General features: G+C 43.9%; 18 protein-coding genes across 18 annotated transcripts; 8 read left to right on the forward strand and 10 right to left on the reverse strand.

Annotated features, from left to right (window-relative positions):
- NEMAJ01_2139 (uncharacterized protein) lies at positions 1-1,578 on the reverse strand (the record flags this gene model as incomplete). Its single annotated transcript, XM_047915977.1, has 1 exon — positions 1-1,578. A coding segment is annotated over one exon (1,578 nt), but the record flags the coding sequence as incomplete, so codon positions are not given.
- Positions 1,579-2,110: 532 nt separating this feature from the next.
- On the reverse strand, positions 2,111-3,664 carry NEMAJ01_2140 (uncharacterized protein; the record flags this gene model as incomplete). The annotated part of the gene is made up of 1 exon (XM_047915978.1): positions 2,111-3,664. The coding sequence occupies one exon, from the start codon at positions 3,662-3,664 to the stop codon at positions 2,111-2,113; it is 1,554 nt and encodes a 517-aa protein (XP_047771935.1).
- A 39-nt stretch (positions 3,665-3,703) lies between these two features.
- On the reverse strand, positions 3,704-4,024 carry NEMAJ01_2141 (large subunit ribosomal protein L34e; the record flags this gene model as incomplete). The annotated part of the gene is made up of 1 exon (XM_047915979.1): positions 3,704-4,024. One exon carries the CDS (start codon positions 4,022-4,024, stop codon positions 3,704-3,706), a length of 321 nt encoding a protein of 106 aa, XP_047771936.1.
- Positions 4,025-5,939: 1,915 nt separating this feature from the next.
- NEMAJ01_2142 (uncharacterized protein) lies at positions 5,940-6,269 on the forward strand (the record flags this gene model as incomplete). Its single annotated transcript, XM_047915980.1, has 1 exon — positions 5,940-6,269. The coding sequence occupies one exon, from the start codon at positions 5,940-5,942 to the stop codon at positions 6,267-6,269; it is 330 nt and encodes a 109-aa protein (XP_047771937.1).
- A 2,586-nt stretch (positions 6,270-8,855) lies between these two features.
- NEMAJ01_2143 (uncharacterized protein) lies at positions 8,856-9,194 on the forward strand (the record flags this gene model as incomplete). The annotated part of the gene is made up of 1 exon (XM_047915981.1): positions 8,856-9,194. One exon carries the CDS (start codon positions 8,856-8,858, stop codon positions 9,192-9,194), a length of 339 nt encoding a protein of 112 aa, XP_047771938.1.
- Positions 9,195-10,117: 923 nt separating this feature from the next.
- On the forward strand, positions 10,118-10,432 carry NEMAJ01_2144 (uncharacterized protein; the record flags this gene model as incomplete). Its single annotated transcript, XM_047915982.1, has 1 exon — positions 10,118-10,432. The coding sequence occupies one exon, from the start codon at positions 10,118-10,120 to the stop codon at positions 10,430-10,432; it is 315 nt and encodes a 104-aa protein (XP_047771939.1).
- A 137-nt stretch (positions 10,433-10,569) lies between these two features.
- Positions 10,570-11,049, forward strand: NEMAJ01_2145 (N-terminal acetyltransferase B complex catalytic subunit; the record flags this gene model as incomplete). The annotated part of the gene is made up of 1 exon (XM_047915983.1): positions 10,570-11,049. One exon carries the CDS (start codon positions 10,570-10,572, stop codon positions 11,047-11,049), a length of 480 nt encoding a protein of 159 aa, XP_047771940.1.
- Positions 11,050-11,924: 875 nt separating this feature from the next.
- Positions 11,925-12,362, reverse strand: NEMAJ01_2146 (uncharacterized protein; the record flags this gene model as incomplete). The annotated part of the gene is made up of 1 exon (XM_047915984.1): positions 11,925-12,362. The coding sequence occupies one exon, from the start codon at positions 12,360-12,362 to the stop codon at positions 11,925-11,927; it is 438 nt and encodes a 145-aa protein (XP_047771941.1).
- Positions 12,363-12,434: 72 nt separating this feature from the next.
- On the reverse strand, positions 12,435-12,749 carry NEMAJ01_2147 (large subunit ribosomal protein L44e; the record flags this gene model as incomplete). The annotated part of the gene is made up of 1 exon (XM_047915985.1): positions 12,435-12,749. One exon carries the CDS (start codon positions 12,747-12,749, stop codon positions 12,435-12,437), a length of 315 nt encoding a protein of 104 aa, XP_047771942.1.
- Positions 12,750-13,151: 402 nt separating this feature from the next.
- NEMAJ01_2148 (18S rRNA (adenine1779-N6/adenine1780-N6)-dimethyltransferase) lies at positions 13,152-14,033 on the reverse strand (the record flags this gene model as incomplete). Its single annotated transcript, XM_047915986.1, has 1 exon — positions 13,152-14,033. One exon carries the CDS (start codon positions 14,031-14,033, stop codon positions 13,152-13,154), a length of 882 nt encoding a protein of 293 aa, XP_047771943.1.
- A 685-nt stretch (positions 14,034-14,718) lies between these two features.
- Positions 14,719-16,368, forward strand: NEMAJ01_2149 (translocation protein SEC63; the record flags this gene model as incomplete). Its single annotated transcript, XM_047915987.1, has 1 exon — positions 14,719-16,368. One exon carries the CDS (start codon positions 14,719-14,721, stop codon positions 16,366-16,368), a length of 1,650 nt encoding a protein of 549 aa, XP_047771944.1.
- Positions 16,369-17,100: 732 nt separating this feature from the next.
- NEMAJ01_2150 (large subunit ribosomal protein L13e) lies at positions 17,101-17,700 on the reverse strand (the record flags this gene model as incomplete). Its single annotated transcript, XM_047915988.1, has 1 exon — positions 17,101-17,700. The coding sequence occupies one exon, from the start codon at positions 17,698-17,700 to the stop codon at positions 17,101-17,103; it is 600 nt and encodes a 199-aa protein (XP_047771945.1).
- A 533-nt stretch (positions 17,701-18,233) lies between these two features.
- NEMAJ01_2151 (small subunit ribosomal protein S16e) lies at positions 18,234-18,665 on the forward strand (the record flags this gene model as incomplete). The annotated part of the gene is made up of 1 exon (XM_047915989.1): positions 18,234-18,665. One exon carries the CDS (start codon positions 18,234-18,236, stop codon positions 18,663-18,665), a length of 432 nt encoding a protein of 143 aa, XP_047771946.1.
- A 196-nt stretch (positions 18,666-18,861) lies between these two features.
- On the forward strand, positions 18,862-19,371 carry NEMAJ01_2152 (uncharacterized protein; the record flags this gene model as incomplete). Its single annotated transcript, XM_047915990.1, has 1 exon — positions 18,862-19,371. One exon carries the CDS (start codon positions 18,862-18,864, stop codon positions 19,369-19,371), a length of 510 nt encoding a protein of 169 aa, XP_047771947.1.
- Positions 19,372-19,378: 7 nt separating this feature from the next.
- Positions 19,379-19,759, reverse strand: NEMAJ01_2153 (V-type H+-transporting ATPase subunit F; the record flags this gene model as incomplete). Its single annotated transcript, XM_047915991.1, has 1 exon — positions 19,379-19,759. The coding sequence occupies one exon, from the start codon at positions 19,757-19,759 to the stop codon at positions 19,379-19,381; it is 381 nt and encodes a 126-aa protein (XP_047771948.1).
- Positions 19,760-19,936: 177 nt separating this feature from the next.
- NEMAJ01_2154 (uncharacterized protein) lies at positions 19,937-20,236 on the reverse strand (the record flags this gene model as incomplete). The annotated part of the gene is made up of 1 exon (XM_047915992.1): positions 19,937-20,236. One exon carries the CDS (start codon positions 20,234-20,236, stop codon positions 19,937-19,939), a length of 300 nt encoding a protein of 99 aa, XP_047771949.1.
- A 528-nt stretch (positions 20,237-20,764) lies between these two features.
- Positions 20,765-21,091, forward strand: NEMAJ01_2155 (large subunit ribosomal protein L30e; the record flags this gene model as incomplete). The annotated part of the gene is made up of 1 exon (XM_047915993.1): positions 20,765-21,091. The coding sequence occupies one exon, from the start codon at positions 20,765-20,767 to the stop codon at positions 21,089-21,091; it is 327 nt and encodes a 108-aa protein (XP_047771950.1).
- NEMAJ01_2156 (uncharacterized protein) lies at positions 21,080-21,730 on the reverse strand (the record flags this gene model as incomplete). Its single annotated transcript, XM_047915994.1, has 1 exon — positions 21,080-21,730. One exon carries the CDS (start codon positions 21,728-21,730, stop codon positions 21,080-21,082), a length of 651 nt encoding a protein of 216 aa, XP_047771951.1.
- Positions 21,731-21,778: the final 48 nt, after the last annotated feature.

Raw genomic sequence — 21,778 nt, forward strand, 5'->3', positions numbered from 1 at the left:
AGTAGGCCTATGTTTGCCTGTCATTTCACTCTCTATTCTTTTAGTTATAATTCTGCTCCTTAGATTACCCTGTTCTTTCTTGGCATTTTCCCTGATACCCTTCATTATTTTCTCGATGTGTTGTTCACTAGCGTCCTTTCTTTCCCTCTGAGTCTCTTCGATCTTTTTTTCCTGAGTCTCTTCGTTTGGATTTGGCTTGGGATCTTCTGGTTTAGTTTCTTGTTTATGGAGAAAATTCTCTGGGGAGAAACTAGAGTCTGATGAATAATTGTCCTCCTCTAGCGCCTCCTGTGAAACAGAGTCTTCATACTCATCCATATAGTGTTCATTCCCATCGCCTAATCCAATAAGCCGTTTTATCCACTCGTTCCATCCATATTTCTTCTTGGGCTGGGACTCACTAACTGTATCTTGTGCTTTCTCTTCAAATTTTTCAACTTCTTCACCTTCTTCAACTGGTTCTTCAACTTCTTCAACTGGTTTTTCACCTTCTTCAACTGGTTTTTCACCAACAGAAGTCAAAACTTTTTCTTTGACAGGAGTCTGAACTTCTTCATTGACAGGAACTACTGAAGCTCTCGCTTCATTGACAGGAGTAAAAAATTCTTCACTGACAGAAGTCCACACATCTTCACTAACTAGTACTTCTGCTGTTTGGATTTCATGAACAGGAGTCTTCTTCGCTTTTTCACTAACTGGTACTTCTGCTGTTGGTACTTCATGAACTGGAGTCTTCTTCGCTTTTTCACTAACTGGAGCTGCGGCTGTTGGAGTCTTCACTTTTTCACTAATTGGTACTTCTGCTGCTGGAGTCTTTGCTTCTTCACTAACTGGAGCTGGAGTCTTCTTCGCTTTTTCATTAGCTGGAGCTGGAATCTTCACTTTCTCATTAGCTGGAGCTGCTGCTGCTGGAATCTTCACTTCTTCATTGACAGGAGCTGCGGCTGTTGGAGTCTTCTTCACTTTTTCATTGACAGGAGCTGCTGCTGTTGGAGTCTTCACTTCTTCACTAACTGGTACTTCATGAACAGGAGTCTTCTTCACTTTTTCATTAGCTGGAGTCTTTACTTCTTCACTAACTGGAGCTGGAGTCTTCTTCACTTTCTCATTGACGGGAGCTGCTGCTGCTGGAGTCTCTGCAGTTCCCCATCGGAAGAAGCTGAAGAACCAGTTGAAAGATCTGAAGAACGATTTCTTTGTCCATTCAGCCCACGTAAGATTCTCTTCGCTAGTTTCTGCTGTCTTATTTTCTGCTGGCTCCTCTGCCTTATTTTCTTCTGGTTCTTCTGTCTTATTTTCTTCTGGTTCTTCTGTCTTCTTTTCCTCTGGTTCTGCTGGTTCCTCTACTGGAGCACTCTTTGGAGTCTCTCCCTGCAGTGACGAGGGAGACAATTCTTCACTCTCCTCCAAGGGCCCACTCTTCGTAGCAGGAGATGCACTGGAGACACTCTTTGCTTTCTTGGGCTTCCCTACTTGCCAGATAAGCGTAGTTGTGCTAATGGCCAGAAATATCACTAGAATTGTTGTTATGATAGTTATAACCTTGTTTCTTTTCATAGATATAAGCATGTTTTCCATTTGCGTTTTTTCGTTTCTGTTTTTATTTATACTTTTCTTTTGATCTCTCCCTCCAAATATGCTCTGATTGCAGTATTTTGTTAATTTACTCCTACGCCCGCAAAATATTTAAGCTACTCGCTGAGTAATCCCCCGAATATCCAAATCCTGCCAAAAAAGCACAAATTATCCCCTGGAAATTAAAGCAGAATTTATCCCCATGCAAGATGTGACACGAAATCTCACGGGAAAAGGAAAGATGCATTCCCCTGCAGAAATACACAGAGAAATAAAATACTCCGAATACTCCGAATAAAACACTCTCTCCCTCTCCTGCATAAAGTGCTGAAAGAGTATCATACTCCTAGACAGCCTGCACACTGCGTGAGTGAAACTTCTTTAGAAATAAGACAGATATTATGCGGATATTTTGAGTCCAGTAAGCAGCTAATACACCCGAATAAATAGCAATATTTCATCTATCTATCTCCCTGCATTATCATACTTCTACTGCAAACTCTTCTTTTGACGTTAATTAAGTTTATAGTAAAACTCATCCTGTGAGATCCCGCCTTGGCCTTCTCCTCGTGAATCCATTATCCCCCTTCCTCCGCCCATCCCACGCACTCTTCACTCTCCCCCCTATAAACGCGGCAATAATCCCCGCAGGAATTAAAACTATTAAAATATCCGCAGGAATATTCCCGTATGAAAAAGCACTTTCAATCACCTCCCCACTCCCAACATTCGGAACAGGAACTATTGGGACTCCTCCTGTTCCCGTCTGAGCCCTTAAATATGCGCGTATTTCCGGTACAGTTGCCTTTTTGCTCTCCATAAGGACGGATATATACCCTGCCGTATACCCTGCGGATATGCTAGTTCCCTCTCTTACCCCGTACTTCGTCCCTGGAGAAATTTCACTCACCTCCCCAACAGTCGCACTCCCAGGAGAGTACACGTCAACGCACTCCCCACCATTCGACCATCTCTCAGGATATCCCCTAGGAGAGAGACTTCCCACAGTAATTGTGTACTTGGACCTTCCCGGACTGTACTCGCACGAAGACTCTCCACTATTCCCAGCTGAAACTACAACGGGAATTTTTGCGTCGTAAAAAGCCTTCAGAGAAGCGTCCAGAACAGGAGACTTTTCCCCGGAAAAAGGCAGCAAAATTATTTTTCGGCTTTCCGTGGATATTCCGTCGAGAACGCTCAGGATATCCGGAAGATGCGCAACCCCAAAGGAAAAAACAGGATGCAAAATGAGGCTAGACTCTTTCCCAAGGCCTGTAGTACGCCCTCCTGCTGCCGTCATAACAGCTGTCGAGTGAGAACTCGGGGAACTCTGAGACTTTTTTCGAATAACGGAAACTCGTCCCTGAATTTCCCTGTGGATTCTCCCAATATCTCCGTCCAGGACTTCTATCGTAATCCCTTTTCCCGTGTAGTTGCTCAGAAGGGGGAAGTATCTGTTCCTGTACCACTGGAATAGGCTGGACTGTCTCAGGAGATACCCATTTCTCACATACGCATTCACGAGAGAGTCAGCCCAATCCACGCGGAAGAGCTTCTGATGGCTGTTCATCGTCACGTAGAAATTATCTGGGAGGTTCTCCTGCCTGTATGCGAGCGTATACTGCTTGCTCGCCTCTACTTTCACCGCCCGATTCGAGACACTTTCCAGGACCTTCTCCAACTCCCCCGGGGGAATTCCCCCACACGCAGAAATTCCGTGGAAAATATTCCTGTAGATGTACTGCAGATATCCCCCGCGCTCGATCAGGGCTTTTCTCAGGAGGAATTCCTGACGTCTGCTCACTCGCTTCTCCGCCACTGCGATCGTACACTCTGCGGGGGAAAGGAAGTTTTTTTTCTCTTTCTCTTTCTCGGACTCTGCAGTGGATCTCGAGGAAAGAACAGAAATTTCACTCTCTGGGCCCGAGGGTTCGCCCCTCGGAATACTCTCAGGGATACTCTGGGGGTTGCTGAGGGCGTGGACTTTTGCTATTCCGTGGTCGCTGACTATTATCGTAATATCGTCTCCAAAGACCTTGAAAGCCTGCACACTCGCTGCAAGCAGAAGTATCCTGCACCTTGCAAACATGAAAATGAAAGTCTCCCGTGTTTTAAAGAATAGAATAGTTTATTGGGCCATTTCCCTGATTTGTTTCTCCTCTGCGGTTAGGAAGCTCTTGAGAACTCTCTTCTCTACGCACACGGCACAGACTGTTCCTCCGTATGCTCTGTTGATGGTTCTCTGGGACTTCGGGAGTCTAGCAAAGTCAGCTGGTCTCATTGCGGGTATTCCCCGGAGGCTCTGCTTGCAGTCTCCGCACTTTTGGGTGCTTCCAGCCTTCTTCTGCTTTCTGAAGAAGAGCTCTCCCTTCTCGTTCTTGCAGAACATCATCTTGTTGCTTGGGGTGACGTACGGGTTGTATCCTGCTCTAACTACTCTTTGTGCCATTTACAAGGCTTAAATAAAAAAGAAAAAGAAAAAGAAAAAGAAAAAAGAGAAAAAGAGAAGGGACTGTTTGCTTGGGGGGAAAAGAATGGGAAAAAGTCGAAAAAATGGGAGGGTGTTGGACTTTGTGAGTGTGCGGGGGAGGGTGTGGGGAACACTTCTGGTGAAACTGCGACTCTGTGGGGGGATATTGTGGGGGTTGCTTGATTTTTCTGCTGAATTTTCAGGTTCTTCAGGCAGAGAGAAAGAAGATTTCTGGATATTCTGTCTGGTTCTGAGGGAGTATCCTTCGCCTGGGCGTTCCTGCAGTTTATGCTTGTGCTTAGTCCGCTGTGGTTTGTGCTGGTGCTCCTTTCTTCCCTTTCATGCGTTCTCCTGCCGTGGTTTAGGCCTTTTCTGGGATTTTCCTGAGAAAATCAGGTTTTCTCGCGGTCTTAGGCTGCCTGGTTTTAGCAAATGCATTCCTGGAGTGCCCTGCACAGATAAAGCTAAAAGTAGAGGATTTTGTGGGAGTTTCTATCTCCTCCTCTGAAACTATGTTTGTTCTCCGGAGTACTGTGAAACTTGTTTTTTCTATGGGGAGAGTTCACGAGTTTATGGCTCCCGTATTGGTGCTGCACAGAATTTGCACCTGAATAACCCAAATAAATACGTTCTTTTCTATCAGCACACTCTCTATCCTGCTAAAATCCCCGCGTTTAGCGAGTAAAACCCTCTATTTTGGGTGTTTCAGGGGCTTTCCCCGTAGGAGATTTCTGTGTATTTATGCTGAAATGCCGGATTGTTTTAAATTTGTCTCTGCATAGTGTAGTAAATGCAAAAAAAAGTGTACGGATTTACTTCTGGACTATTCAATGCAGTATGCAGTGGGATTTATTCGTATTAGGAGGAAAAGGCGCGAGAATGCACAAATAGGGCGCGGGAGGCACAGAAAGATAGTAACATGGAGGAAATACCGTGCAGACGCAGGATATGTCCTTGTATTTACACGAGAGCGCCTGATGGAAAAGACTCTTTTCCAAGCAGCTCTAAAATGGGGTCTTAAACACCCGCGGAAGAGCGGGGATGTGCCATCTGCGGAGGGATGTGCACCCCTGCCTGGAAAGTGCTTCTTTTTTTCGATGAAAATCCCAAGTTCCGCCTTTGGCTTCCCGTATTACAACTCCGAACACGCAAAAATCTGCAGAAAAGCATCCCGTGAGATCGCATATTTCTGCACTTTCTTCCCATTTTCAGCCCAAAAGATCACTTTCTGATCTTTAGAGCCTTAAGACAGTGATAAGCAAATAGTTTTTTCACAAATAAAATGTGCGAAGAACTTGAAGCAGCTGAAAGCATTTCAAGCCCCCGTATAACTGGAATACACACTTTACCCGCTGCGAATAGATCGGATATAACTAGCAGAGCAGCCTACACTCTCGCAGGGGTTGTTATAGCTGTAGTTTTCCTCTATGCAGTCATAAAAGTGGGTAAATTCAGGGGTTTGAACTCTCTCAAGAAGCTACAGGATGCAATCAGAAGAGTCTCGAGACTTTTCCAGGGAAAGCGAGAGCCAAGAAATCGGGCAGGCCAGAACGATCGGATGGGCTTTAAAGAGAGAGCATCCGCATGCAAAGCCCACGAGCAGATCCCTTTGATAAGAGTTAGCCCAATCAGAGCCAATAACCCCAGTACATCCCGACTTTTCAGCAGAAGTACCAAAGAAGAAAGCCATCTGCAGGCCAGGAAAACTCCCCTTCCTCTCGTAGGCCAGGAAGTACTCCAAAGCATTCAGCACCATCAGTATCCACTAGAATAACCCGAACTCCCAGTAAGATCCCTCCATCTCAGGGGCGATCTGAAAAAAAAAGAAAATGATCAGCAGGAGATCATAAGGGGATATATGAAAAATATAAATAGAAAAAAACACGTTTTTACTATGAGAAATACTGCAAGAATACAAGGGACTACAGTTAGCCCTGCGAATAACGACTTTCCAACTCCCATAATATGCGGGCATGCACCAGAGCCTGCGACCATTTCGGAGAGTATATTCGCATTCGCACGTACGCACTATAAAACTGGGATTTTCTTTGGGCTAGTTTTTTCCCTTTTACTCCTGATGATTTTATACGTACTAAGGCAAAGAAGGAAGGTCTCACCCCAAAGGAAAAGCGATGAAGAGGCTGGAGTCGGCCTTGTTAAGCCAGGAAAAGTCTCCAACCGAGCAGGAGAAGTTATAGCTTACAACAAATCGCCAGACATTTAGTGAGCTGCACTTATGTGCTGAAACCTCGAATAAATACCCTAGATTACTATTTATTCTGTTCTCCATAGTATAAGCCTATTTCTGGCATATTCTCAGTCTTTCCAAGATAAAAGGCAGAAGTACAGGCAGAGACAACCTATCACCCTCTAATTACTCGCTGGTTCTCTTATACATGTGCTTTCTATAGTCTGTTTAATCTTCTTATACAGTTAGGAGAGAAAATACTCGTAATTACGTTGTTTCTAGTTATTATGTGATTTTTTTGCTATTTGAAGATCGAGATCACCAAATGCCCATAGTATATAATACAGTAGAAACTGGAAGAATAGAATGACCAACCCACAGACAAACACAACGTATACGGGAATAGCCAACAGCACAGAGAATACTACAGCAATTGTAGACGCTGCCACGGGTTTAGACCTTCCAATTGCATATACCATAATCGGCAATGTCGTATTTCTATTCCTTGCTGCCTTAGTTTTTTGCGGGTTCTTTTATGCTGCTATAGGAAATTTCAGAAAAGAACTGCGGACTTGTAGGTACTCTAAATTCCAAAATGACGAACACGAGAGCATTACTATAGGACTCGACAAGGAATAAGTTCCTATCTAGCACTCCAGGGAAAGAAATCTGTCTCTAACTTCACAGAAGAGGATATCCACGGCAGGAGTATAATAAACGATAAATTCATCGTATGTATGCTATTATTACAACAGAAAGAGGCTTTTGAGACAGAAAATCAGCGAAATATGCACTGAAGATTCATCTGAGCCTTTGACTGTGCATTGCTCATTGTTTCGCATACTCTCGAAAAGACTTAGCTTCTCTGTTTTATCCTCTTCTATGTGAAAGCATAGCTGCTCCTAAATCGTATTGCTTAGATGGGCCTAATTGAGGGATATATTAAACACTGTCTATATAAGCAGATCAACCCTAACGAATAACGGGCAGTTTCACTGACACTTCCACTATTAGAACCTTCTCTATTTCTCTCTGAATATTTTGTATTTGGAATTAACTAAACAGTCATAGTATAGAGTTGGGAGGGAAATACTCGTAAATGCATTGTTTCTAGTTATTATGTGATTTGCATTGTTTTGAGCTAATTAATTATGTGTTTGTTTGTTCTGTTTGAAAAGTGATATCACTAATTACATGTAGTCTATATATACGGTAGAATACGAGAGATTATAATGACTAACCCACTAAACACTTCTAACCCAGTAAACACAACGTATACGCCAATGTCCAACATCACAGAGAATTCTACTGCAATTATAGACACTTTCGTTAAGAAAGGCCCAGTTGTTGTAGTCGGCGTAGCTTTATTTGGATTCCTTGCTTTACTATGTGTTCTCATGTTCATTATTTACCTGATTGACAAATACCTACGAGAAAAAGAGAACTCTCATCGGTACTTTAGATTCCCAAGTACCGAGACCATCAGCATTAATCTAGGGGGCGACAAAAAATAAGTTCCTAGCTAATTCCTCAGAGAAAGAGTATACTTCAACTTCACAGAAGAAGATATTCACAGCAGGAGTAGAATAAATGACAGATTAATCGTATATGCTATTATTACAACAGAAAAAGGCTTTTGGAGGATAAAAGCAGGAATCTCATCGCACTTTCATTGGAAGGGGGTGCATTTACAAGCAGATCAAAAATATCCACCATCCTCTAATTACTCGTTGGTTCTCTTCATATACTCGTACTCTCCAAATTCTGTTTAATCTTCTCTACATAGAATTTTCCTCCAAATATTCTTGTATTTGGAATCAACTAAAAACATAGTATAGAGTTGGGAGGGAAATACTCGTAAATACATTGTAAATTAACTGGGGTTTGCATTGTTTTGAGCTAATTAATTATGTGTTTGTTTGTTCTGTTTGAAAAGTGATATCACTAATTACAAGTAGTCTATATATACAGGAGAATATGAGAGAACATAATGACTAACCCACTAAACACAATGCCCAACATCACAGAGAATTCTACTGCAATTGTAGACACTGACAGTATCGAAAGAGAAGTTATGTTAGTCCGCAATATTGCGGGTATAATACTTTTTGTCGTAGTTGCTTGCGCGCTCATGTACATCTATATACGAAGCAAAAAACAAAACCAGCGGACTCATGGGTACGTTGAATTCAAAAATCGCAAAGACCCCAGCGATACTATAAAATTCGACAAGAAGTAAGTTCCTATCTAGCACTCCAGGGAAAGAGTATACTTCAAATTCACAGAAGGAAATAGGATAAAGAATAAACGTATAAAAATAATACAAAAAGTCTACAGATTGTTTCCAAAAAGTACGTATTCTCCTGTATGTGCAGTTCAAAGTGTTTTACGGGTTTATTTTTTCTTTTGTTTGAGAGTACTCTATGAGATCCAGTGAGAAACAGACATAATGTTGGTATACAGATGACGTATACAGAGTCCCATTTGTTGTTTCCGGGATAGATTAATCTATTTATAACACAAACACAACAGATATTTCCAATATTTACACTGATTATCTTAGTGTTTGTTTGGGAGTAAACACATATAGTCTATATATACAGGAGAATACGAGAGAATATAATGTCCAACTCCGAAAGAAATGCCACTGTTGTGGAAGACAGAATTGTTGGAGATGCCTTATTTGACATGCAGAACCCCATTATATTAGTAATTGTTATATGTGCTTTATTGTCCTTCGTGTGTTTTATTATGTACATCTGCATAAGAAACCGCCACAGAAAAAACAAGTCCAAACAAAATAATGAAAACAGCGACAATGACTCCTTAAGAACAATCCAATTTCTAACCCGAATAGCTGCCCGAGACGAGGGGAGAGAATCCGTAGAAATGATGGAGATGAAAGGACTTCTCAAGTACCCCAACCTCCACCCTTATATGCCAGAGCCAGAGAACAGATAGTATGTTTCATAAACGCCTTTTCTCTTTCGTAATGCCCAGTGCACAAATAAAGAAGCATCTTTTGCTTTTCCCAAGCCCAGGAAATGAGTATATGCATAGTAATTGTATGCTATATACGGACTATAAACTCTCTGAATACTTACACTTTACGGATTTACTGCATATATGCTCAGACTTATTGCATCTGGAAGAGGCTTTTGGGAATAAAAGCAGGAAGAGCATATACAAGCACATCACAACTATTCATCAGCCTCTAACTATTCGTCCATTATTGCTTTCTTATACGGAGCATTCCTTCAAAAAGACGCAACTTCTCTAATTCTCTCTGGCTTCTTGCCTTGGGAATAAACAAGCATATTCCCAGCAGGAGGGAGATCCATCGCATTCTTGCTCGTTTTTGGCCTGCTGAGTGCTTCCGCTTAACCTAAAGACGCACATACTTCTGACATTTGCCCTTTGTTTATGCCCAAGCAGCAAGAGTCATAGCATACGCTTTCATCTCACCCGCAGAAACTCTAGATACGATAAAGCCCCGGCGAAGAGTCTCTGAGCAGCAAAGAGATGGAAGCCCGCGGGAAATCTGCAGGGCCTGAACCACTGAAAGAGCGAAAGAAGAGAAGGCAGAAGATTTTGGGAAAGTTGAAGGCTTAATCCCCGTACAGCCCAATCTGAGAGTAAATCCAAAGAAAATCCCGCACAAACCCGTACATATTTTTGAAAAAGATACAGGTTATTTTTTAGCACAAAAATCACCAAAATCACTCACCAGAAACCTCCCTATAATACGTCATGCACCCCCGGAAAAACACATACGCACCAAACAAGCACCCCAGAAACCACCAACCAATTTTCAGGCACACTTTTCTTCCCTGCATTTTCCCGTCCTTCCGTGCGTATATCCGCAAAAATAATTTCGCATTTTCATGAGGGAAATTCTGGAAGAAGCCCCCAGAAGCGAGACCAGCAGGCACCGCGTGGAAGAACTCCTCAAAGTATTCGGAGCCAAAACAAGCGAGAACTTCAACGTAAACTACACAATTTTACTGCACATTAGCAACACCTACTACAAGACCCTCCACAGAGTCCACAGCATCCAGAGAAGGACAAACGAGAATCTCCAGGCCCTTTACAAGTACAACAAGATAAAAGACACAGCACAGGATATTTTAGCAAAAATAGCAGAAATAAAGGGCATAACCCTCAGGGAAGTCGCAGAGGAGTACGAAGCCCCAGAATAGCCAGACACGAGGGAGTGTATATTCCCTGGTTAATGTATCCGCTTTGGTCCAGTGGCTAGGATTTCGCCCTCTCACGGCGACGGCCGGGGTTCGATTCCCTGAAGCGGAATATTTTTTGCTTTTTTAATTTGCAGGCCATGCTTTCGTACAGGGAGTTTAGCGCGCTCGAGTTCTTGGACCCGAACTTGGTGAACCTCGACGAGAAGACTGTTTCTTTTTCGATGGACTTTTACTTCAGGTATTTGATGGGTCACTCAAGATACTGTGTTTCTGCACTCTCTGAGGGAGCAGTTGCAGGATACATTATAGGAAACTCTGGGAAATACAGGGAAACAGAGACTCTGTACTCGCACGTTACAGCACTGAGTGTAGCACCTGCGTGGAGGAGATTCGGGGTGGGGAGAAGACTCCTTCAGCTCTACAGAATGAATGCGGAGATGGACTGCTCTGAGTTTACAGACTTATTCGTCCGGGCTTCCAACGAGGCTGCAATACACTTCTACGAGAAGCAGGGATACATAAAGCACGAGCGCATAGAAGAGTACTATGCAGAGCCAGTAGAAGACGCGTACGATATGCGGCTGTACAAAAGTGCTCTGGAAGGCCTGAATAAATAGCGAAGTTTCAGGTCTTTATTAGGTTATCTGCAGGAAAGTCTGCATTTCAGGTTCAGGTTATTTTGGGATTCACATCGGAGATCACGGGCTCTCCTTCGGATATGTGCGCGGGGAGGGAATTTCCTGCACATCCCCTGAGTTTCAGGGCCGATAAATTTTCAGGTATTCCCTCGCTCCGCCTGCACTCTCAGAAAACTCCCCGAGAGATCGGCCACGGAATTTTCCCTTTGATTTTCTCACATCAGGCATTCCGGTATTCCTCTGGATTTATCACAGGGAATATTGCTGCTGAGGCTAGTGCTTGGTTCCAGTAAAGATTTATTCTAGTTGCAATACGGGAAGTTCTAGTGAATTTTCAGCCTTTATTATTCATTGGAGTGCTTAAATACTTATGTATTTATTCTATAGTTGCAATACGGGAAGATATCTTTAGAAACTTCAGCCTTTATTATTCTTTTTCAACTGCTTAGATTACTTATGTATTTATTCTATAGTTGCAATACGGGAAGTTCTAGTGAATTTTCAGCCTTTATTATTCATTGGAGTGCTTAAATACTTTATAATCTCCGTATTTCTCCTGATCCCCCACTTCTGGAGTACCTTTATTCATCGCCTAAACAACAACCAAACACGAGCAACTGCTTTCACATAGAACAAATACTCTTTGGAGAACTCTGACTTTCAACTACCGATTGACTTAATTCTATACTCTTCTTATGTGCATCTGAAATTGAACTTTCTCGCGTATCTGTGCTTTTGCGATCCTGGGATCTCCACTCCTTCGCACCCACATCATAACCGCCAAACCTGATTTCACCGTCTCTGATCCTATGGGAATTCAATAACTCCCTCGGGATACTCAGATCGCAGATACTCTACAGGAGAGGACTTATAGCAGAGACGATGTTTTCGTTCAGGAAGGCAGAGTATGTCCTCTCTATGTCGGAGAGCTGCTTTGAAACCTCTTCTGCGAGCGTATGACTCCCCTCCTGGACCTCTACGCGGACAACGTACTTGCTGGAAAGCGTATTCGAGAGCTTGTAGAGGATGGAAAGCCCTATAAGCCCAACCATAGAGCAGTGAGGGATCGTAGGAACTACCGTAATACGGACTAAGTGCCCGGAAAGAAGTTCCTGCACGCAGACTCTCTCCAAAGAAACCACGCGAAGCTCCTCCAAAGAGTAGTTATGCTCCGGATCCTTTATGCTTCTGATCACCTGGAAGATACTCTCCTCATTCACCAGCAACTCACCGTCCTCCCAAACAAGCTCATACTCTCTCCCCACGGGCTGTACCTCCGGTCTCTCGTTCATGAAAATATTTGAAGAAATCCGCAGAAAATATAGCAGATGCGAACACGTGAATCTTTATTTCCCAGGATCTACTCAGTAGTTCAGTGCCTCTCCCTTTGCCTTCTTCTGTGCTCCGATTTCTACGTGCTTTGCTCTCTTGAACACTTTGCACTGCTTTCTCTTGCACTTAGAGCACTCCATCTTCAGAACGACTTTCTTCGTGGTCTTTGCCTTCCTCCTCAGAATAGGCTTAGTCTGACCACCGAATCCCTTCTGCTTTCTCTTATACCTACGGGCACCCTGAGCAGCTGGTCTTTCCTTGCTCTTCTTATAGAGAGATACTTTATGCACTTCGTGAGCATTGCACTTCTGGCAGTGAGTCTTTCTCGTCTTCGGGTAGTTTACCATGCAGGGCTAAAAAATAAAATAAATATTTCTCGGTTCGTCCCCGCAAAAAGTGTCCGTGACTTTCCAAAGGGAATATTTAGACTAGTAAAAATAGTACGAATATAACAGGAATATCCAGAGACTAGTAAATATAGTTCGAATGTAACAGGAATATTTAGAATAGTAAATATAGTTCGAATGTAACGATAATATCCAGACTAGTAATATAACGGGAATATAACGATAATATTCATAGACTAGTAATACAACGATAATATCCAGACTAGTAATATAACGGGAATATAACGACAATATTTAGACTAGTAATATAACGATAACATTCATAGACTAGTAAATATAACAGAAATATTCATAGACTAGTAAACAGTAACCATATGACAACTGATGATAGAGATGATAAACTCAGGAGGAGAAGGAGATTCCTGCCTCTTTGAACTTAATAAGGAGAAACAGAAAGTCCTCAACTGTCATTTTTGAAGCTCTTTCCTTGTCCAGGCGGCTCTCCTCCAGGGCCCCCAGAAGTCTCTTCTCCTCCTCCGGGGATATTCTAGTGGGCTCATCCGGAGAGTCCTCCACAGCATCTTCAGGAAGTGAATCTATCTTATCTTTGTTCGTGAAAAGGAGGTTTTTAATCGCACTCTGCTTGAAGATAGATCCTATCGTCTTATTCTTTCGGCTGAAGCATATTTTCAGCATCCCGTCAAATTCGTTGAGGTCTATATCTATCTTATTCCTCCTGGGCTCAATCCGGACGATGCTGGACTCAACCTTCGGAGGAGGCCGGAAGTTCTTCTTCGAGACTTTCATGATGTGCTGGACAGTAGCTCTCGCCTGCACGGAGACAGAAAGTCTGCAGTAGCTTGAACTCCCTGGAGTCGCACAGAGTCTATTAGCAAACTCCCTCTGGAACATCAGGATACACACGCGAAATGGAGACTCTAGAAGCTTAAAGACGAGGGGACTGCTTATTTGGTACGGAGTATTCGAGACGCAAAGATCAAAGTATGGATATTCTACTTCTAAAGCATCGTTTATGATGAGTTGCAGCTTTGTCTTTCTGCTGCCTACTCTCTTGATTAAGTTAGTAGCTATCTTCCTGTCTTTCTCCACGGCAACTACCTTCTTGCACTTATCCAGAAGCTTCAGAGTCAAATTCCCAGTTCCTGGGCCTATCTCCAAGACAGTGTCTGTTGCTCGTATGCGTGCTTTATCCACCATCGTAGTCACTATCCCGGGATTTTTCAGTAAGTGCTGGCCGAATGTCTTCTTAAACCGTCCGTCCATTTGCAAAACAGAATTTTTCCAATATTTTTCGCATTTATCCCCGTGCGAAAAAGAAATACGGGGAGAAGGAAATGAAAAAAGATCAGGAGATGCCGGGAGTTTATAGGAAGAAAAAACCTATTTTTAACGGTCAAAACAGAAAATCACTTTTCAAGTGCAGGTTATACTAGGCAGAGTCTTGCAGTCAATGCAATCCTAGCAACATGAAGACAGTAATATGAAGACAGCAATTCATCCTAGCAATTAGAGACAGTAATTCATCCTAGTAATACACTCCTAGTAATATGAAGACAGTAATTCATCCTAGTAATATGAGGACAGTAATATATCCTAGTAATTCATCTTTAGCAATATATCCTAGTATTTAGAGACAGTAATTCATCCTAGTAATACACTCCTAGTAATATGAAGACAGTAATATAACCCAGTAATATATCCTAGTAATTTAACCTAGTAATATAACTCGTGATTTATCCTAGTAATTAGAGACAGTAATATGAAGACAGTAATACAATCCTAGTAATATAACTCGTGATTTAACCCGAGTATAACATGTGAACAATCTGAGCGTGCAACTGCACTGATTCACCCAGAGTTGCAACCGATGATCTCATTACGCCCGGAGTATCCCTGATTTCTCCCTTCAATTACTAATAATATTTATTTATTTTGTAAATTAATACGCATGGATTCAAATGGATACGATGCCACGGGACTCTCATCCTCTATTTTGGCAGCAGGCTTGCTCATCCCCACAATCGTTGGAGTATACTTCCTGAGGAGCAAACACACAGCTAGAAAGCCCTGCAAGTGCACGTACTGCACTCGTTTCAAGAAAACTGCGAAAATAGACAAGTACAGAGTCCTATTCTTCGTTCTTTTGGCGCTTTTAGTGCTTCCCGTCTACAATATACTCTCCCAGGAGTACAACCGAAGCACAACCAAAGACCCGTATAAGACCCTCGGAGTATCAAACTCAGTCGACGATAAGGGCGTGGAAAAAGCCTACAGAAAAGCCGTCAGAAAAACAAAACTCTCCCGCATGGAGAAAGCAGAAGAGAAAAAAACAATACAGGAAATTCTAAAGGCAAAAGACCTCCTCCTGGACAGAGAGGCAAGAGACAGGTGGGACTCATTTGGAGATGCTCCCACCACGAAGAGTCACATAATTGCAATTCCCTCCTGGCTCATGACAAAGTACAACCCCGTGATACTCATATTCCTGTACGTCCTCATCCTCGGAGTCCTCCTTCCGAAGGGAGTCTCCTACATATGGATGTACTCCTTCGAATACTCCTCGAGTGGAATCCTGTACAGAAGCACAGAATCCCTCTATAAAGCACTGAAGAAGGCAGAAGTCGCAGATATTATCGGACTCCTCGTCCTCCTCAACAGAAGCACAGCAGAACTCTCCGAATACGCCCCAAAGACTCCCCCAGAAGCCGTGGAGAAACTTCGAGAGATCATCCGGCGGAAGTACCCGCTGAAAATCCCGATGAAAACGGAGACATTCGCCCTCTCCCTCGGACTCCTTCTCCTGCGAGATGCGGAAGTTCTTCCTCTCATCAGCCCGCAGGATATAGAGTATCTCCAGGCCTGGATAGTCCTTTCCACGCACGCAGTAAAGGCTCTTTCCACGGGAGTCAAGAATAGAGATCTATACTACACGGCAGGAGACCTGGAGAAGTGCATTATTCAGGCAGTTCCCACTCCGAAGTACTACCAGATGCAGGGAGGAAGGTCTTTTGAAGAGGTTTTTCTCTCGGACTTTGAGGGGAGTCCCGTGGAGGAGAGGACGCCCGTGGATGAAGAAATGTTTCGGGTGGAGATATCAGGAATGGAGATGTACAATGCAGAGGATGGAAGCATAAAAGATAACGGATTTATAACAGGGACAATGGATACGGTCGTGAGAGTCTTCGTGGAGAGGGAGGGAGAGAGCGTGTATACGCCCGCAGTGATCCCGAGAGCCTCAGAGAAGGCGTGCGATACGGGGGATTTGGAGGAGCTGGAGGCAGGAGGAGAGGAACTATTTCCGTCTGCCCTCGAGAAGTATCCGATTCTCGTGCGGAGTGCAGGGGAGGAGAGTGTCCATGCGCCGATGTTCTTTGAGGAGAGGGCGTACACGTGGAAGTGCGTCCTGGAGTTGAACGAGGAGATTCTCATGGAGTCGTACGCGTTTACTCCAGGGCGAGGAGGGAGTGAGATCTTCTTCAAAGTCCCCCCGATGAAGAATCTCATCGTCTCTCGGAGGGCGGAGGTTCAGGCTCGGCTCGTGTGCACGAACTACTTCAACCGGGACAGGAGCAGGAGAATGTCCGCAATGATTAAATAAAAGCAGGTAAACAGGCATACAGGTATATGAGTATAGGAGTATACGGGTATATGGTTATATGGTTTCAACGGTTATATGGTTTTAACGGATAAATTTCAGGTTCAGTAGATTATATGGTTCAACGGATAAACAATTAGACGGTTAGATATTTTCAACTGTTATACGGTTTCAACGGATAAATTTTAGGTTTAGTGGATTATACGGTTATACGAGTATACGGGTATACGGTTTCAGTAGATTATATGGTTCAACGGATAAATTTCAGGTTCAGTAGATAATATGGTTAAACAATTAGACAGTTTCAACGGTTATATGGTTATAGGAGAGTATACGGGTATACGGTTTCAGTAGATTATATGGTTATATGTTTCAACGGTTAAACAATTAGACAGTTACACAGTTTCAACGGTTATATGGTTTCAACGGATAAATTTCAGGTTCAGTAGATTATATGAGTATACGGTTAGACAATTAGACAGTTAGACAGTTTCAACGGATAATTTTCAGGTTCAGTAAGATAAATAAAAGCAGTTAGACAGTCATACGAATATACGGTTAAATTTAGGTTCAACAGGTTATATGGTTTCAACGGTTAAATTCCAGATTCACTAGATAAACAATTAGACAGTTACACAGTTTCAACTGCTAACCACATATTCCGTTAACCAATTACACAGTTACCCAGTTATATGGCTTCAACGGATAATTTTCAGGTTCAAACTTCAGACTTTATTACTTGCTTCTAAGCCTGGGGTCGAGAGGCCGGAGAGTTCCCCTTCTCTCCTTCAGGGACTTCTTTCTGATGGTTTCCTCCCTCAGCCTGTACATCTCAGTGCAGGCCGTGGCTTCATTCTTCACTTCCGAGGCGGGGATGGAGTCGATAGTTGGCTTCTTCTTGATGACTGGGAGAATTGCTGCCTTGTGCTGGACTGCTCCTGCCTCCAGGGCTTCACTCTTGCTTTCATAGACCGTTATCTTTGAGAGATATTCTTTGATTCTTTCAACGTTCAGGGTCAGGGACTCCACAGACTTCGTGTACCTCTTTATATCTACGGCAATTCCCAGCTCCCTCGCTTCTTTCACTGTGAGACCTGCCTGAGTGACTTCAACGATCGAGAATCCGCGGCCGAGTCTCTGGTTGATGTTGTATCTTCTGCTGTTGCATCTTACAACGGGCCTAAGCAGCTCTACGTTAGTTGGGGCAATTTTCTTTGCAGCCTCCTGCCTTTTCTCTCTTCTTATCCTCTTCTGGATGGCCTGCCCAAACCATGTCTTGTACTTTAGGGAGGTCTTCTTAAAATGTCCGGTGCTTAATGAGTTATTATGCTTCATATCCCTTGCAGAAAGAATAAAAAAAAACTATTATAAAATGTTGCAGTGGGGAAGAAAAGGCCTGGAGTATCTGGGGGTGGGGTGGAATAATAAGTCTGGGTTGATCTTCGGGGGATAAGCATGCTACGATGGGGGAGATCTTATTGCTCGTTTTTACGGGGTGAGGGCGCATATTCTGCTGGTTTCTCGGATGAAAAAACGGCAAGACCTGTTCTGGGGCCATTCTGAGCGGGGGAACCGGGAGTATGTGCATCCTCGGGGCGCAAGAAGCACCTCTGTCCTTTCCCTGGAGTTCCTGCACGCTTTCTCGCACGCTTCCTCAAAAAAGTCCGAGAAACTGCCTCAAAAGAGGGATTTTTCATACTTTCACAGGAAATGGCCCAATCCACGCGTGCACATCCTACACCCACCCCTCCCGCGCGAGTATCCCGAACAATCACAAACAATCACCGAATAACCCCGAAGGATTCTCTCTCCACGCTGTCTCTCCCAAGACGAAATATGTTTTATTTTTAATTTTTTACTCCCCTTGTATGAGCATTCAAAGTATAACAGCAAAAGGTGGTAAAAAGACTGCTGTTGCCGTAAGCACGTGCAGTAATTCGGGACAATTCGAAGTAGTCGTCAATAAAAGGCCCCTTCACCTGTGCAACCCACAGATGATCCTCCCAAAGATCATGGAGCTATTCTCCATACTCGACAGGAAGTACTACGAAGGCCTTTCCTTCAGCGTAAGTGTCCGGGGAGGAGGAGATGTAGCTAAATTATACGCTGTAAGACAGGCAATAGCCAAGTCTCTGATTGCGTACTACGGAAAGTTCGTAGATGAGCAGCTTAGAGCCGACCTGAAAGATGTGATAACAAAGTACGATAGATACATGGTTGTAACTGACTCCAGAAGAAAAGAGCCAAAGAAGGCAGGAGGACCAGGAGCACGTGCAAGATACCAGAAGTCCTTCCGATAGGCCAAGACTGCGCAAATAAAGCACTTTTTCCATATATTCAGGACGTTTTTATATGTTTCTATTTATTCTTTCATTTCCTGTGCCCCCGAAATTCCAGCACGCAGCAGTATTTTGGTGCTCTTTGAAAAATTTGCAAAATTAAAAAATAAAAAGAAATTGGAAAGACAATTCCGGGCTCTTGTTGAAAATATTTTACATGCAGAAAGACGCCTTTACAAAGGAGCTGCACGAGAAGGACGAAGTCATTTCGGAGCTGAAAGAAGCCAGCAGGAGAGACAGAGACAGAGTCTCCGACGCGTACAGGAAGATGGCTTCCCTCCAGGAGAGAGTCCACCACCTGCAAGAAGCCATTAGAGCAGAGAAAAAAGCCGTTTCCTCCCACGAGAAAGCTGCAAGAAGCGCAGAGAAACGGGCAAATGCGCAAATAAAGCGAGCTCTCAGCGCCCTGAAGGAGCCACAGCGTCTCACTGCACGGAGGCTTCTCTCCCTCGAATGGCTCGTCCTGGAGATGGCGAAAAAACTCCGTCTCCCGGGGGAGGAGATTCTCTCCCTCGCAGAAGTCTGCCCAGAGAATGACCCTGCCCTAAAGTGTGCGATAGAAACAGACAAAGAAGAAGACGAAGACAAAGAAGACTTAATAGCGTATTTAGATAAGAATGGAGTAAGAAGTATATTGGGGATAGACATGGACCTTTCTCTCCTGTAGGATTTCCCTATTTTGTGCCGGAAAGTTCCTTCAGGCGCTTCAGGAGTTTTATCTCGTTTATGCTGGGGGGACTCTTTGAAGGGACTTCTGTGACGAGGGGAAAAAGCTCCTTTCTCTCCTGGAGGACTTCCTTCAGAGTCTCTGCTGCTCGCCTGCAGAGGAATATAAGGGCAATTTCCTTCCTCTCCAGGAAGAGGCTGAACTTGGAGAGGATTTCCTCGTCCTCCGTCTTCTCAGAGACTACGTGGAAGTAGTTGAAGACTCCGTGCACGGACTGGGAGGTCCATTCAGAGCCATTTATTCCTGTGAGCTTGAATCCTGTTATTGTAGCTTCATCCGCTAGAAAGGCTATCTTTGTCCGCGTGGAAAGCCCAGTACTGTGCGACATTTAATTTTTTCAAGTAAATATTTGCATATATACGTATAGTACTCTCTTCTCGGTACTTGCTGATAGTTGGTGTTTCTGGGTTGGAATTCTTCCTTGTTTTTTCCTGTTTTTGCTTGTTCTTCCTTGCTTCGTACTCTCTGGGAAGGTCTATTATTCGGGTATTTGGGATTCGGGGATTCACGGGTTACTGGCTGGGGGTAGATGATTCCTTCTCCTGGAGCGCCTGGGACGAGGGGGATGCCTCCTTTTGGCGATGTAGAGGTACTTCACGCAGTTTCCCGGGGTGGTATCCTCGTTTTCCTCTAAAATCGTGAATGCGCTCAGGAGATCTTCTCTGGGAAGGATTTTCACGGCGTGGGAGTTGCTGGGGGTGTTTGGTATCACCAGTACGCCATTACTGTGGGCGTACACCTCTATTTCCATCTCGCCTATTTTGACGGTTTCTCTCCCGTAGAGTCTTTCCTGCTCTCCGTACATGCAAATTTAATTCTGCGAAAATATTTAGTCTTTCCAAAGAGGCAGTTCAGGATAAAATAGGATAAAACAGGATAAAACAAGATAAAACAGTAGGAGTATGCTAGGAATATACTTAAAATATGCTGGGAATATGCTGGGAAAGAGTCAGTTCAAGCTAAACCAGCAGAAGCTTAACATATGCATGAACAGGCGCAGGATCAAGTATGTTCGTATACCCTTTCTGCAGGCTTTCTCTCTTTTCTTCTTTCCAGCATCCTGCAACAGAAGAGCGAGTGAATTCACCCGAATACTCCGAATCTACTCCAAAGAACCATACCTTTGTCGCTCTATGCTCTGCACTATCCCTGAATCCGTGTTTTTATCCCTGAAAATCCCAAAGTACCCGAAAAATCATCCTGGAACCCCCGGGAAAAACACTATCCCCCCAAATTCCTCCGAGAAACACGAACTCTCACCCCCACGGAAATTTGCAAATTTCCATCTTCCCAGAAACTTCTACTTTTATTTTTTTTCCTTCTCCCTTGCAAAATGAGCAGAAAAGTAAAGACGAATGTTTTAAGCATAGCATCCCAGCTGCCGCTTGTCATTAAAACAGGAAAATACTACGTAGGCTTCAGACAGACTATGAGCACCTTAATAAACGAAACCTGCAAGTGCATCATCCTCACAAAGAACTACCCAGAAGTCAAGAAGATGCAGATAGAGTACTATGCGAAGCTTGGAGGAAATGTTCCCGTATACATGTTTGACGGAACGAACAGAGACCTTGCAAACCTATGCGGATCCCACTTTAGAATGGGAGTTATCTCCATCCTCGACGGGGGAGAAGCAGATCTTATCCATCTAACCGAATAAAAGCCAGATTCTACGACTTACTTCGATCTTTTCCTGGGAAATCCAGAGAGTCCCCGCGGAGAGCAGGCCTGCAAGGAATATCCCGTTCAGAGCGTGCAGGAGGAGAGAAAGAGTCCGCCGGAGACTCTCCGAAGACTTCTCGAAGTTCGTGAGGAAGTGCAGGAAGGAGAGCGCGAATACGCCCACGGGATACGCATTCACAGGGAAAGACTCCGGGAGAAATCCTGCAAATCCTGCAGCATATCCTGCGAGGAGAGAAGAGAGAGTGAGAGCATGCGCAGAGTCAGGGACTAGAGCATTGATGAAGAAGGCGAGGGAGTACGGAGATTGCACGTGGAGAGAGATTCCTGCGAGGATGCTCCACTTCGCAAGGGCCTGATATATCGCAATGTCGCAGGCACTTCCCGTGTCGTACTCTACGGCTATGCTGGAAGCCCGGATGAATGTTATATACGCTATATATAGAAGAGGAAGGCAGGAGAGAGCAGGTCCTGGGGAGTCAAGAAGGAGGATAGTTCCTGCTCTTGCAAGGGCGGAGAGGGGAAGTGCTGCAAGGAAAGTGTCCAGAGTCCTGCGAAAGTGCAGGGTTTTGCTGCAGTTTTCCCTCCTGGCTGCTGAGAGAATTTCAAATGGCTTCATTTCTATGGCAAACAATAAACATTTTATTCGTCGCAATTTTATCCTATT

Source organism: Nematocida major, assembly GCF_021653875.1.
Source record: "Nematocida major strain JUm2507 chromosome Unknown 2430, whole genome shotgun sequence".
NCBI lineage: Eukaryota > Fungi > Microsporidia > Nematocida > Nematocida major.